Source organism: Paramormyrops kingsleyae, chromosome 4 (assembly GCF_048594095.1).
Source record: "Paramormyrops kingsleyae isolate MSU_618 chromosome 4, PKINGS_0.4, whole genome shotgun sequence".
Taxonomy (NCBI): Eukaryota; Metazoa; Chordata; class Actinopteri; order Osteoglossiformes; family Mormyridae; genus Paramormyrops; species Paramormyrops kingsleyae.
The window spans coordinates 19,422,106-19,436,621 of record NC_132800.1 but is presented as its reverse complement, the minus strand read 5'-3'; the positions used below and the strand labels follow the sequence as shown (position 1 = coordinate 19,436,621).

At 45.2% G+C, this 14,516-nt stretch overlaps 1 protein-coding gene across 2 annotated transcripts; it reads left to right on the top strand.

Annotated features, from left to right (window-relative positions):
- Positions 1–5,450: 5,450 nt before the first annotated feature.
- Positions 5,451–10,258, top strand: LOC111837219 (tripartite motif-containing protein 16-like). 2 transcript variants are annotated; one of them, XR_011989949.1, is made up of 6 exons: positions 5,451–6,054; positions 7,259–7,354; positions 7,636–7,869; positions 8,046–8,205; positions 8,551–8,886; positions 9,020–9,131. XR_011989949.1 is itself a non-coding variant. In XM_072710781.1 (6 exons), the coding sequence occupies exons 1-6, from the start codon at positions 5,464–5,466 to the stop codon at positions 9,559–9,561; spliced, it is 1,701 nt and encodes a 566-aa protein (XP_072566882.1). In that variant the 5' UTR covers positions 5,451–5,463; the 3' UTR covers positions 9,562–10,258. The 2 variants fall into 2 exon arrangements, 1 of the variants encoding a protein (XP_072566882.1); XM_072710781.1 differs by having other exon boundaries at positions 8,551–8,628; positions 9,020–10,258.
- Positions 10,259–14,516: the final 4,258 nt, after the last annotated feature.

Genomic DNA, 14,516 nt, shown 5'->3' with positions numbered 1-14,516 from the left:
GAGCCCAAGACGCATGAGAAACTGCTGAGTGCCTGTACCTCCAAAGCTTTACGGTACAATAAAGTTTGTCAGACTCTTAAACAATTGACCTTAGCGAAATTTCTACGACAGAGGGTCCCGGCTTTGGCCCCAGGTTCGAGCAGGACATGTGAATGTAGGGACACTGGGAAAGATGAAAAATAGAGTTGGAGTTCTGTACAGGTCTGTGACTCTTTATGTCAGTGGAAATAATAAAATATGTTTGTGTGTGGAGGGCTAATGACCTCTGTGTATCTGTGTATTAAATGTCCTGGGCAATAGCACACATGTGTGTCAGTGAAAAGAACAGTTTGTGTGTCTGTGTATATGTATGCATGTATGTGTCACGATCGCGGGCAAGCGAGCAGGAAAGCAGGCAATCGGAGCCAGGACGTCAGGTACAAACGGGGATTTATTAGGGTAACAGGACCGGGGAAGCACGATAGGCAACATTAATGACCGATCTGGCGTATACTGACTTAGACACGGACTAAATACAAGACACAGGCTAAGGGTAACGAATCACAGGTAAGAACAATCAGGGGATCACACGAGGTAACGAGGTGGGCGTGGCACACATCGGGAGCGGACGGAGCGGGGCGTGACAGTATGTTTACATATGTGTATATGTGTCAGTATGTGTGAGTTTTCCTTTGTGTGTGTGTTTGAGGGAGAAACTTACTGGACACAGAAATTCATGGAAAATCGAAAAGCAAAGGAGCTGAACAGCATAAAGCTAAAGATTAACGGCTGATCCCTGTACCTGCTGTATGTGGGAAGCATCCCTGACCATATGGAGGGGCAGCGGGACCCCTGGGGGAGACGTTAGACCCCCCCCCCCCCCCCACAGAGACCCCCCCGTCCCGGGCCTCATACAGCTCAGGCTGGCAGGGCGGCTCACAGCCACCTCCTCCTCTGTCCCCCAGCAGCACTTCCAGAGCAGAGCAGCCAGACACCAACTGCTGGGCACCTTTCCAGTGTTTTATCTCTCTGTTCCTGGGCTTGGCTGAAGCTGCCCCTTTGCACTCAGCATAGATTCGATATCTTAACTTTCTGGGGGTGAATTAATAATCACTGTGAACCCGGTCACCTGACTCTCCTTCCTGAGACAGATACACTCCCAGCAAACACACAGAAACAAAGGAAGTAATCTGACATTTATGTGCCAAGAGCTTCATTATCATGTGAATTTCAATGAATAATGTAAAAATCAAATCTGAAAACATTTTTTGTCTAAATTTGACACTGTCTTTGTATAATTGCACATTCCTATATGTTACAACTGATACCACCTGACAGCTTCAAATCCCATCAGCTGATTGCTGTTAATCTACTTTATCTGGGGAAAAAAGCAAACAAAAGACTAACAAAAGACTAAATGGACAGAGATTCGTTCTCAGTATAACTGCTCTCTCCTACCTGTCTGCCTTCTGCGTCTGAGCTGCTAATTGCTCTCATTAGAGTAGTTTCTGTTTGCTTGCTTTCATTAGAATAGTGTCTGTTTACATCCATACCAGGACATGCTCAGGATATGCAGCTTATGATATGTGTTTGTGCACTTAGATGAAACCCACCTGTGTTCCTCTAATCCTTCCCAGCCTAGAACATAGTAAGATAAGTAGCACCAAAACGTTTCAGAGTTGGGCCCATATGCCACAACTTGAGATAGAATGCTGCAAGAATTTTCATGATTTTCAGGTTAGATTTCTGTGATGGAAAATCTGATTGGCTTCTTACTCCCCTGTCACCCTGATTTCTGATTCAGCTTTTATTGTCAGTATGGCCCAATACTGATAGTGGGTATTGGATCAGTGCCATCTTTATCAGTAACAGTTTTACCCATAAAAATGATTTGCTATGTGTACAGTTTTTATAATTAAGTCATATGGCGCTTGTGTATAGTTTTTATAATCAAGTCAAATGGGGCTTTATCGTCACAGCAACCATATTCAGTACACAGCACACGGTGACATGAAATAATGTCCTCTGGACCGTCATGCAAACTACATACAGTATGTACATAAAGTGCAGAAGTGGGGAACACGTTAAAAACACTGACACACAATGCAGAAGTAAACACTGATGGGATGTTTCAATTGGGCAATGATGGAGCAGCAGAGTGGTACGTAGGAGTAAATAAAAAAAATATATATTAAAGAGGGAACAGTGCAATAATGCAATAATGTTGCAAATGGCAATAAAGTGACAAAGTGCTGCTGGATGGCAGTGTTAGTGTAACATCCGCATCTGTAGGGAGGGGGGGGGGGGGCAGCAAAGAGGTCAGAGTCTGGGTGGCCATGAGAAAGAAGCTGTTACAGAGTCTGGCAGAACTGGCTGTGATGATCAAGCACCTTCTGCTGAATGGAAGGGGGACAAAGAGACTGCAGTGAGAAAGGTGGGAGACGTCCTCCATGATGCTGGAGGCCTTACAGCTGCAACGTGTCATAAAGATGCCATCAGGAGAGGACAGAGGGGTCCCAGTGATCTTATCAGCTGCACTATCTGTTGTAAGGTCTTGTGGTCAGAGATGTTGCAGTTCCCAAACCAGACAGTGATGCAGCTGGTCAGGACACTCTGGATGTGGCCCCTGTAGAACATGGTGAGGATGGGGGAGGTAGACTTGCCCACCTTAGCTACAGTAGGAAGTGAAGATGCTGCTCTGCCTTCTTGGCAGAGGAGGAGGTGCTGAGGGACCAGGTGAGGTCAGCTGGCAGGTGCAGCCCAAGGAATATGGTTCTCCTGAGCGACTCCACTGCAGAGCCCACAGTGATGGTGCTGAATGCTGAACTGTAGTCAGTGAGCAGCTTTCTTACACATATGTAGGAATTTAACAGCTCAAATGGGGGTGGTTTTCCACCAATGTTCAGGGGAATTGATTATGAATTAATTAACGATTAATTCATACACAACTAAATATGGAATATTAGGTTTGAGTTGTTGTTCCGATATCACAGTCTTTATATTAGTCCCACTTGGTAAAGAGCTGGATGATTTAAGTCCAGAATGTGAATGGAATTCATTCGTTGGTATCACTACTCAGTCTAAGATAGCTGCCCGTCCACCGGGTCAGCTTCTCTCTGTAACCTAGCGACTCAGCTCTTGGCCAAAGAGAGAGTCTCGCGATACTTGAGGACGCGAGTGGGACTTCAAAGCTCAGTAACGGGATTCAGACCAATAAAGTGACTTATTGTAAGCACAGAGAGGGAGATTTAAAATGTGAACAGCATGCGTTTATTCTAATGCTACACTAAAACAGGACAAACATTACACATAACATAATACATACAAACACAATAACGAAATTACGGAAAATGGATTTACAGTAGGAAACAGTGATCAGCTTTGATTAAATACTGTTCTGCAATGGCAAGCCTAGGATCTAAACCGGCAACCCAGATTTCAGTGTAGATCAGCCAGTACCAGTTGCCTATGGGAGAATTGACGGTGAGTTTACGTGATTGCAGCGGGGATCAGCTTTGTCTTTTGTTGAAACTCGCAGCGAAGAGGCTTCGTAGTTTCGATGGTAGATTTATCTTCTCCGCGCGTAGTTTCTCCCGCAGTCTTGGATTGGAGGCTTCGCGTTTTCTTCTTCTCCGATGATGTTTTTCTTTTTTGATTCTCTGGGTGTGAGGTTTTTATGCCCCATGGGCGCCATGAATATTCATGACCCAGGGTCCGACTCATACCCAATGAGAATTGGTACCTGGATCCGAGGGGCCGGTTGCAGGCTCCCCGAATGTCCCCATAGATTTATGGTGGTCTTTGGCCAACTTTTGTGCTGATTTTAATTAAGTAATTTAGTTTTGGATAGGTTCAATTGTGTAATAATCCGTCCCCGGATTCATATTCGGACATAATTTAGAATGACATCGATACCAAACATGATATTCCACCTTCGATCCAAACCTTCGCTAATTTTTATTGATTAATTTATAATTCCTTTTATGAGGTGCATACTTATTATTGCCATCAATGTACAGAATACCTGGTTAGGTGGTATATCTCACAGCTCTGACAAGCTTAGGTGAGTTTTACTGAAGCTGTACCCCATTGCATACGGTGTGTCCTAATTAAGGATGGCTCGGGTAACTTTCTTTACTTCAGTAAAAGAACAGTGTTGATTATACATTGCCAAATTATAAAATGTAGCAAATCGGGCTATTAAAAAGGGGTTCAGTACACAAGTTTTAACATACATTGCATAGTCTCTTTCAGACAAAGGGAGGCAGAAAAAGAGCGCGAATCTCTGATTTACGACTGTACGGCATAGATAAGCAACCGCATTTCCCTTTTGGTGAGGGGTGGGGGCCTTTCCTTAGTTCTATTAACTAAATAACTATGTGCTCAAACATTTCTACCTACTTGGTTACACTACTTAAACTCATTTCCCCTATTCTCTGAGAGAGGTGTAAGCACGTGGTTGGATAACCCCAGTGTTTACCTATCTGTGCATATTAATATATATATATGTATATATATATATGTATATAATTGTCCAAGTGTTGAAGATACAATGGGACATTCATAAGAGAAATAGAAGACAATGGTGACTGACACATACACATCCACCAAGTTTACAGTAATGATGCCAAATAATAGTGAGGATAACACACAGTCAAATACACAATAGATGGCATATGATTTTAGCTTTGTCCCACTCCAGAGATATGCCGGATCTCCCCCCCTTCCCACTATCTGGGTCCTCCGTTTGAGGGCCATAAACATTGGAATGCGGGCTTCGGCTTCCCTGGAGAGGGGCCCTGGGTCAAAGAGGTATGGAGGGGGATCTTAGCATGGCCGACTCACTCCCTCAGCGGCCATAAAATACTGGCTGTGGGGCCTGCGTGATCCTACACATGTGTTCTTCCTTTCAAGATGGGAAAGGGCCAGATGGAGGACAGAGGATATGGCATCCTCAGTGGACTGGATTGGGCGATAAGGAACTTGGAGACAGTCGTGTGATTTGGGAAGATCGGCTTTCAGGTGCCCTATAACTAGCCTTTCAAAGCAATTCATGATAACAGGTGTGACTGCTACAGGGCGGTGGTCATTGAGGCAGAAGACAGAAGACTTATTCAGCACAGGTGTGATGGTAGTGGCCTTGAAGCACGTGGGGACGATTGCCTGGCTCAGGAAAATGTTAAATATGTCTGTGAAGACACTTTCAAGCTGGGTCATATACTCCCTGAGCACAAGGCCAGGTATACTGTCTGGTCCCGCTGCTTTTTGTGAACTGTTGAAGAGGAGGGATGGTCTTCCTCACAGGCTTCTTCTTCAGATCTTTCATAAATTTCAGCTCCAGTATTTGCCCAATCTGCTCTTCTCAGTTTGGCCTCAGTCCAAAACCACACCTCCTGCAATTTGAGAAACAGGAAGTTCCTCCCACCCTAACACAGACGACTGTGAGAGAAAACGAAACTGAATCCTATCAGTGCTCATGCCAAAATGGCAGAAGGCAGAGTCACAGTGGATCAGAACCAGTTCAACTGTCCAATCTGTCTGGATCTACTAAAGGATCCAGTGACTATTCCCTGTGGACACAGTTACTGTATCAGCTGCATTAAGAGCTGCTGGGATCAGGAGGATCATGCTGGAGTTTACAGCTGCCCCCAGTGCAGACAGACCTTCACACCCAGACCTGTTCTGGGCAGAAACACCATACTGGCTGAAGTGGTAGAGAAGCTGAACAAGACTGGACTAGAAGCAGCTACTCCTGCTGACCATTATGCTGGACCTGGAGATGTGGAATGTGACGTCTGTACTGGGAGAAAACACAAAGCTGTCAAGTCCTGCTTGGTGTGTCTGGCCTCCTACTGTGAAACTGACCTGCAGCTTCACAATAAACTCCATCATGCAAAACAACACAAGCTCATTGATGCCACCAGTCATCTGAAGGACAAGGTCTGTTCCCACCATGACAAACCCCTGGAGGTCTATTGCCGCACCGACAAACAGTGCATCTGTCTGCTGTGTGTGATGGATGAACACAGACGCCATGATACAGTCTCAGCTGCTGCAGGAAGGGCGGAGAAACAGGTCAGACTGGAAACGCTCTTATGTAATTTACAAATTTTATATAAATTGAAAATAGTTTTTTCTGAATGTGAAATAGTTCGTACTGATGAAAAAATTATGATTAAGCCTGGTTAAATCACATGAAAGGACTATGCACAGAAAATGAATCACTGAAAATGTCTTATAACTGATTAAAGATAAATTTTAGTACCTTCACTTTTATCAGTAGCTGTGTTCTCAATGGGGTAAACCCATGTCAGGTGTTACTATAAAATGTAAAAAGTTCTGACTGAATTCCTACTGAAAGCTCCTTCAAACAGTGAATTTGAATGGCTGAGATGTGTGAGTTTACAGAGAATGCTGCAATAAACAAAACCAACCAGACTGTGGCAGTTCTGTGGGCAAAAACACCTTGTTAATGAGAGAGGTCAGAGGACAATGGCCAGACTTCTTAACTACAGCCAGGGGCGCCGTAAGGGGGAGGAAAGCTACAGTAGGACGATTCCAAGGGCCCCTGAAAATTAGGAAAATAACTGGATTGGTTTGGACTGGGGGGCCTAATATGATATGCTTTCATGGGGCCCAAAATCTCTAGCAACGCCCCTGACTACAGCTAACAGGAAGCTTCAAATGTAATGGTAACAGTGCAGTACAACAGTGCTGAGCAGAAGGGCTTCTCTGAATGCACAACTAATCCACACATGAAGTGATTCTGGAAGCAAAGGGGGTTCTACTCTGTACTAGCTGGTTGTACCTAATAAAGTGGCAACTAAGTGCATGTATGTACGTGGGGCGGAGTGGTGGGTCTGAGGCTAGGGGTTCAAATTCTGTGAATGCCAGGAGTGATTCTACTGCATTGGGCCCTTCAGCAATGTCTATAACCGGCAATTCTTTCATCCTGGTATGATGTTATCCTACATACTGTATGACCTTGCAAGCAGATCCTACAACTTTCAGGAAAAATTTGGGGGTTGGTGGCAGAATTGGCACTCCAGTCACCAGAAAAAAACTTCACACCATTTCATTCCATTCGAACTAATATACTACTGAGGTATCCATCCATCTCCTACCCACTTATCCGGGTCAGGGTCACAAGGAGTGCCTGGATCCTTTGCCAGGCAGCATAGGGCACAAGACTGGGGTCCACCCTGGACACGATGATTAAAGGATATGATCTCAGATAATGAAATATACTCATTTTTATCATCTTTTTTCCCATAAGTAGAAACAAATGGGCGAAACACAGAGGAAATTTCAGCAGAGGATTGAGATGAGAGAGAAGGAGCTGCAGGAGCTGAGAGAGGCTGTGGACTCAATCACAGTGAGTATGAACCTGAAGAGAAGATAACAGCTGGCTTGTAGGAACCATTTCAGGCTTGAATCGAGGCTCTTCTAAGACGGGCGACTAAATTCCTTTAAGGTTTAATTAATGGCTGGATTTCAGTACCTGAGGCATCCAGCATGGTGACGCTCCAAACCCCAGCCTTGTGCTGTTTTTATACCTCCTGTCAGCTCACATCACTATTGTACAATGAGGCTCTCTGGGGTCTCAAAAGGGGCCAATTGTAATTTACTGTCCTCTGCTCCCTGTGTCACCAACAGAGATCAGCACAGTCAGCAGTGGAGGACAGTGAGAGGATCTTCACTGAGATGATCCGCTCCATTGAGAGAAGACGCTCTGAGGTGACACAGCTGATCAGAGATGAGGAGAAGGCTGCAGTGAGTCAGGCTGAAGGAGACATGGAGAGACTGAAGCAGGAGATCGATGAACTGAAGAGGAGACACTCTGAGCTGGAGCAGCTTTCACACACAGAGGATCACATCCATTTCCTCCAGGTAACAGAACAGCTACTTTGGTAATAAGTAAACCAGAGTATTCAAATGAATGCATATTGTCATTGTATTTCAGCTAGTCTGTTATTTGTCAGAAATTCATTAAAAGCTTCCTTTTAATTAGATTCCAATGCACATTTGTTTTTATGAAGCTGTTTACTCAGACTCTGTGTCTGTAGAGGTGCCAGGGTCTGACTGTCAGCCCTGAAGCTGGATTTGGACTCAGAATCTCCGTCAGTCCACGCTGCTCTTTTGAGAACGTGAAGAAGGTGGTTTCTGAACTGAAGGATCAACTGGAGAATATTTGTGAAAAGAAAACGACAGAGATCAATCACACAGGTTAATAAATAAATACATATTCCTGTCTGTTCATGTTCCGTACAGACCATACAGAGAGAGTATACAGGACAGTCAGCCTCACATTTTTGTGACCAAGTCAGTTTCTGTTTCTAGTAAGATTAAATTTTTCATAAAACCAGAAAATAGTAGCAATCATGTTTCTGCAAAATGGTACAATTTAAAATCCTTGAGAAATTTCTATTGTGTTTCACTCAGAATGATTATTACATTTATAAAGTTCCCTCATGATGATAATACTCTACTGCTGTTATCTCCACAGTGAGTCCATCTGCCACAAGAAAATTCCTTTTACTCACATCCCTGTTTCTCTCTGTCTCCTTCTAGTTACCAAAGGCATCGTCCCACTGGTATTAGTGGCCAGAGCAGACAAAGTGACCAAGACTAGAGCAGAATTCTTACAATGTGAGTCTGTTCACACACACGCTTCTCTCTCCCTGTATGAGGTGGAGTGTGTTTTATTGTGTCTCATTTTCTTCTGCTAGTGGAGCTTCTCTTTCTCTCTCCCGCTGCCTCCTGGTCTTTCACATTTACATGAGCTGTTTATGTCAGGAGCCTTTGAATCTCTTTGCAATGTGGCTGCTGATGTTTAATATTATTTTGCTTATCATGTTGTTCTCTGAGGCATCCATACTGAGAATATGACCATATAAACATGAACGGGTAAACATACATTTATTTATTTTTACTTTTCAAAATACTTTTCAAAGCATTAAAATAAACCAGAAACACTCTTTGTTTAATATAAGGAGTGAATGAAACCAAAACATCACCTTCTGATCTTCTCCTCCATCAGATTCCTGTCAGCTCACTCTGGATCCCAACACAGCAAACAGAAACCTCCATCTCTCTCAGGGAAACAGAGTGGTGACATGGAAGAAAGAGAAACAGTCATATCATGATTACAGGGAGATGTATCTTGGTCACCAGGACAGGTCTGACACAAGCCAGCAAGTGCTGTGTACAGAGGGTCTGACTGGGCGCCGCTACTGGGAGGTTGAGTGGAGCGGGAATGGGGTCGGTATAGGTGTCACATATAAAGGGATCAACAGGAAAGGAGGGAGTTATGACAGCAGGCTTGGATACAATGACAAGTCCTGGTGTTTGTCCTGCTCAACCTCCAGTTACTCATTCCGGCACAAAAACGTGCAAACTTCAGTATCTGGCCCTTTCCCCAGGATAGGAGTGTACCTGGATCATAAGGAAGGAACTCTGTCCTTCTACAGCGTCTCTGACACAATGACCCTCCTGCAGAAGGTCCAGACCAAGTTCACCGAGCCAATCTATCCTGGGTTTGGGCTTGATGACAGTACTATCAAACTGTGCTTAATAGGTTAACTCATCTCTTTAAATTTGGGGTATTTAACATTTTGTGTAAAAAGTGGAAATAATGAATATGAAAATAAACACAACTATTAACTGCAAGCAGTGACTGAGGGGTCCAAACGGTCAGAATGTTGTCCATGGCATAGACACAGTATATTAGCACTGATGGAAAATGGAGCACTGACTCTCACTGGTGGCCAGTGTATTAACAGTCAGACAGTAGTAAATATTGCTGTGACAAGTTGGTTGAATTTGAGTCTAGATATAATGGGTCAGGAGATATAGGACAGATTGTAGAAACCTGCGTGTAGCACATCCCCCCCCCCATTGAATGTCTGGTTTGGGTCAGATGGTCTGAGCAGTAGGTAGAAATAGGCACCTTCCTACCTAATGTGGTAGGTCTAGGTCTTACAGGTTAAGCTTTGTTTATGCTGGCTGTGTAAACTTAGACTTTATTGCATGTTCAGAACATTGATTCATAATTTTGGTAGACTGTTCCCTCATGTATGGAATATTACATCACTTGTGCTGTCACCACTGTTGTGATTATAACACTGTTGTGATTATGACATAGTTCATGAGTCCCATCAGACAATGAGACAAGCATAAATGTCTGTGTAACACAAATATAGTCTATTTTAGTTTTCAAATGTGCATGTGGTTTCCAGTTTGCCTCTCATCAGTAATAATAAAGTATTATTATTATCAATGTTAAGCCTGATGAGTACGCCTAGAAAACTGAGAATCATTTTCAACTTTCCAGCAGGGAGTCAAATCATGCATGTTTGACATGTATGTCAATGCCATGAACAACGTCTAAGAAAAAGACCCACTGGAATGTAATGACATTCGGCAGTGATGTGAATCACTGCAACTTATATTATTAGCTTGCAATATGCAGTCAGTCTGTGATATTGTAGTTTGACTATTTCCATTAGCAAAAGCAGCCTATGTATGCATTACAGTGTTTATTTTGACAACGTATTTTAATTTAGTTTTAGTCTTAGTGCTTTGACGAAAATGCAAATTAGTTTTAGTTACAGTATATTTCAGTCATCTGATTTTTTTTTTGTTTTAGTCTAGTTTTAGTCAACGAAAATTACAGGATATTTAGTTGATTAAATCTAAAGTATATTTAGTCGATTAAATCTACAGTACATGCAGTCAAATGAAACTAACAGGTTTAGTCGTAGTCTAACAGATGCATGTACACAGGGGTGAGCACAGATTAGTCAGCCTCTATCTCATCTAGATTCCTCAAGCAGGGTTCGTACGGGTGCTGGAAATCCTGGAAAATGCTTGATTTTTAATATAGTGTTTTCAAGGTTAGAAAAGTGCTTGGATTTTGGACAATGTGCTTGAACCTGCTTGAATTTGAAATTGCATTGCTTTCATAATAATTCGTTATCTTACGGAGTAGTTTTCCTTTTAGCTAAAAATGCATTTTGCACGTAACGAAAATAACTCCGCTCGAGTCCGCGCTTGTGGCTGTAGTGGTGTAATCGTGCATTCCATTTGCCTCGGGATCCGATTTTCGGATTCCGATATTACGTCACATCCGCTAAAAACTCGGGAAAACCGAGTCGGATATAGTAGCAATACCATGGATCCATATGGAAAAAGCAAGATTTTTTGCTTAGCCGGACAACTTGTCGGATTTAAGGTACCTCAGTTTAAATGGCCTTTATCTTCGTTCACTTACAATTAGCCCGAACTACCTTAAATCCGACAAATAATCCGACTAATCATGAAATCCAATTCTAGAACGGTTAACTGGTAGCCATTGTTACCAATATCACTTGATAACACATTACGCGCGGTGCTTCACGTATAAAACTCCGTAGCAACACGTCCACAGATAAATTGGACGATATAGTGTGTGCGACCGATTTAATGAGCCACAAATGAGAAGTAGTGCTTAAACAGGATAAAGCTACAACTTTCCCTTCTGTTGATAAAGGGCGCAGCCATCTTCGATTCTGAACTCGGGATCCTCTGCGTTATCCGATCGAGATATTTCTCGGATCTCCGAGAAATGGGAGCGCGCATGTCATCACTTCCGGCTTCGAAACTCGGAATCCGACTCGGAATCCGAGTTCCTAGGGCAAATGGAATGCACGATAACAGTCTAAAGGGCACTTCCTTGCCAATTTGTTATTGATCGTGTAATTCACGCGAAAGTATTCAACAATTTAAGTTGAAATGTCATATTGTGTTTTTTTTTAATAGCACAATGGATTTAAATGTGAAAAAGTACATACAGCATATATAAACGTAATTTACCGCGGTTGTTAGGTGCTGGAAAAGCATAAAAATGCACCTTGAAAGTGCTTGAAAAGTGCTGGAATTTGAAGTTGGAAAAGGTGTAAGAACCCTGCTCAAGCTAACATCTGTAAAGCTGTCATTATAGCATGCCATTAGGTTTCAGCATACAGTTTTTAAGGACTTTAATTTAACTGCTGTAATGCGAAACATTGCAATTCTATGAAACTCTAAATTGGCTTTATATGAACTTTATTCATCATCAAATAAAAGCATAAATAAAACCAAAATTTTGTCTCAAACAAATTTCTTGTGTATTAATACATCTTCATTCGTATTTTTAAAAAAAACTCGTGTCCACTCTGTCACGCTCCGCGGCAAGCGTGCCAGAAAGCAGGCGAGATCAGCCGGAGATACGGGTAAACGAGGTTTTAATAGCAACGAAAGGAGAGACAGGCATGGACATTAACGGACAATACAATGACTAATCTGGGGAAAACCGACTGAGACTAGGACTAAATATATAAGACAAGGCAAACGGAATAGGGAACAGGTGACGACAATCAAGGTAATGAGGGGCGTGGCACACACAAGGAGCGTTCGGAGCTGAACGTGACATAACCCCCCACCAAAGGCGCGCACACCGAGCGCGCCCGAGGGGAGGCGACGGACGGGACGAGGAACAGGACCTGGAAAACAAAAGCAGACAATCAACGAGGGACTGGGAACAAGACAGAAGCACAAAACAGGCACAGGGGTAAAACCCACGACAAAACCCCACACAAGACCGGAAACGCGGACAGACAGACAGAGAAGGGAGACACGGAGGAAGCACCCACAGGCGACACAAAGGGGCCAGGAGTGCACGGAGGAGGAACACAGGGACGAGGAGGAGAAACAGGCGGGACGAAGAAAGGAGGAGCAGACAGGGGAGACCAGACAGGAACGGAAGGGGGACAAAGGGGAGCCCGAGGGGTCCCACTCAAGCTCCTCCTCCTCCAAGGGGCCGCGGGCAATGCGGCGGCAGCAGGCTGCAAACGGAGCAGCTGCCTCAGGGTCTCCTCCACCTGGGCTAGCTGCTGGAGCGGGGAGTCAGGGGCGACGGTGGCAAACTCCCTCCGGAGTTGCTCCCGGAGCGGAGCTGCCTCTGGGGAGTCTCTCACAGCGGGTTCCCCAATCACCCGCCAGTACAGTTCCTGCAGGAGGCGAAACCTCCTTATAGCCTCCAGGCAGGGTTGTGGTTCAGGAACCCTGGGGGGTGCTGCAGCAGGCACCTCGGGCATGCGGCCAGCAGGGGGCGCCTCCGCGGGCGCCGCCGTCACGCGGCCAGCAGGGGGCGCAGCCGCAGGCAGAGAGGCGGCAGCAGAAGCAGGCGGTGCCGCTGGCAAAGCGGCGGCAGCAGCAGCAGGCGCTGCCGGCAGGTCCGGAGCAGGCGGGTCCGGAGCAGGTACGCCTGGGGGTACCCCTTTAAGGCCGGCATCCGTGGCGTCTTCCCAGGCGGAGAGAATTGAGCAGGCTCCTAGGAAGAGCGTCGGGTTGGCTCTCTTTTTCCCCCTGCGCCTTTTCCTTTTAGGAAGAGCGGGGCTCTCTAGGACCCATGGCCGGTCCTTGGCCGGGGTGCGTCTTCCACGTAGGTCTCCAGAGCAGGGGGGTTGAGCGGCACACGTCACGTTAAGCTCAGTCTTGCGCTTTGCCTTGGCCGTCTTGCCCGAGACCGAGACGGAGGCAGGTGGTGAGTCGGGGGGTGGCTCCCAGGAGGCGTACCCCAGGTGGGACAGCCAAACTGCCGCTCTCTCCCTCAGCAGCCTTAGGTTCTCTTTCACCTCTTTCAGCCGCTGCTCCTCACCGGTATGACACCTCCTTCTCAGGAGCACCCAACATCGGCCCACGAGCGGGCGAGCTACCGGATCTTCTTGGAGCTCAAGGAGGTTCGTCCACCAGACGACCTCCTCATCCATGGGGAGAACCTCCCCAGTAGCGCTGAGCTTGCATGCGAGATTAGTCATTCTGTCACGCTCCGCAAACGGAGCAGCTGCCTCAGGGTCTCCTCCACCTGGGCTAGCTGCTGGAGCGGGGAGTCAGGGGCGACGGTGGCAAACTCCCTCCGGAGTTGCTCCCGGAGCGGAGCTGCCTCTGGGGAGTCTCTCACAGATGAGTAGTTCTGTGGGCAAGCGAGCCGGAAAGCAGGTGAGATCAGCCGGAGATACGGGTAAACGAGGTTTTAATAGCAACGAAAGGAGAGACAGGCATGGACATTAACGGACAATACAATGACTAATCTGGGGAAAACCGACTGAGACTAGGACTAAATACATAAGACATAGGGAACAGGTGACGGCAATCAAGGTTCGATAGGAGGTAATGAGGGGCGTGGCACACACGAGGAGCGTTCGGAGCTGAACGTGACACACTCTCAAAAACATTATCAAGTATCAGACTGTCATACAATAAAGGATGAAGGATGTCAGAGCAAGAGATGGGGCAAACAAAAAGGGTTTTATTCAACTAACAGACATAGACAAAAAGGAATAGGAAATGGCAGGGTTACCAATTTTGGCCAGCTGGCTGACGTGAGATTTTTAATTCAGGACAAGTCTGCACGTGCATTTACATGTATGTAAGAGATTTATTACCTTGTAAATAGTCTGTAGAGTTTGCAAACTACCCAAATGTTTTTGATGTAGCAAATTTTAGGTTTATGATGG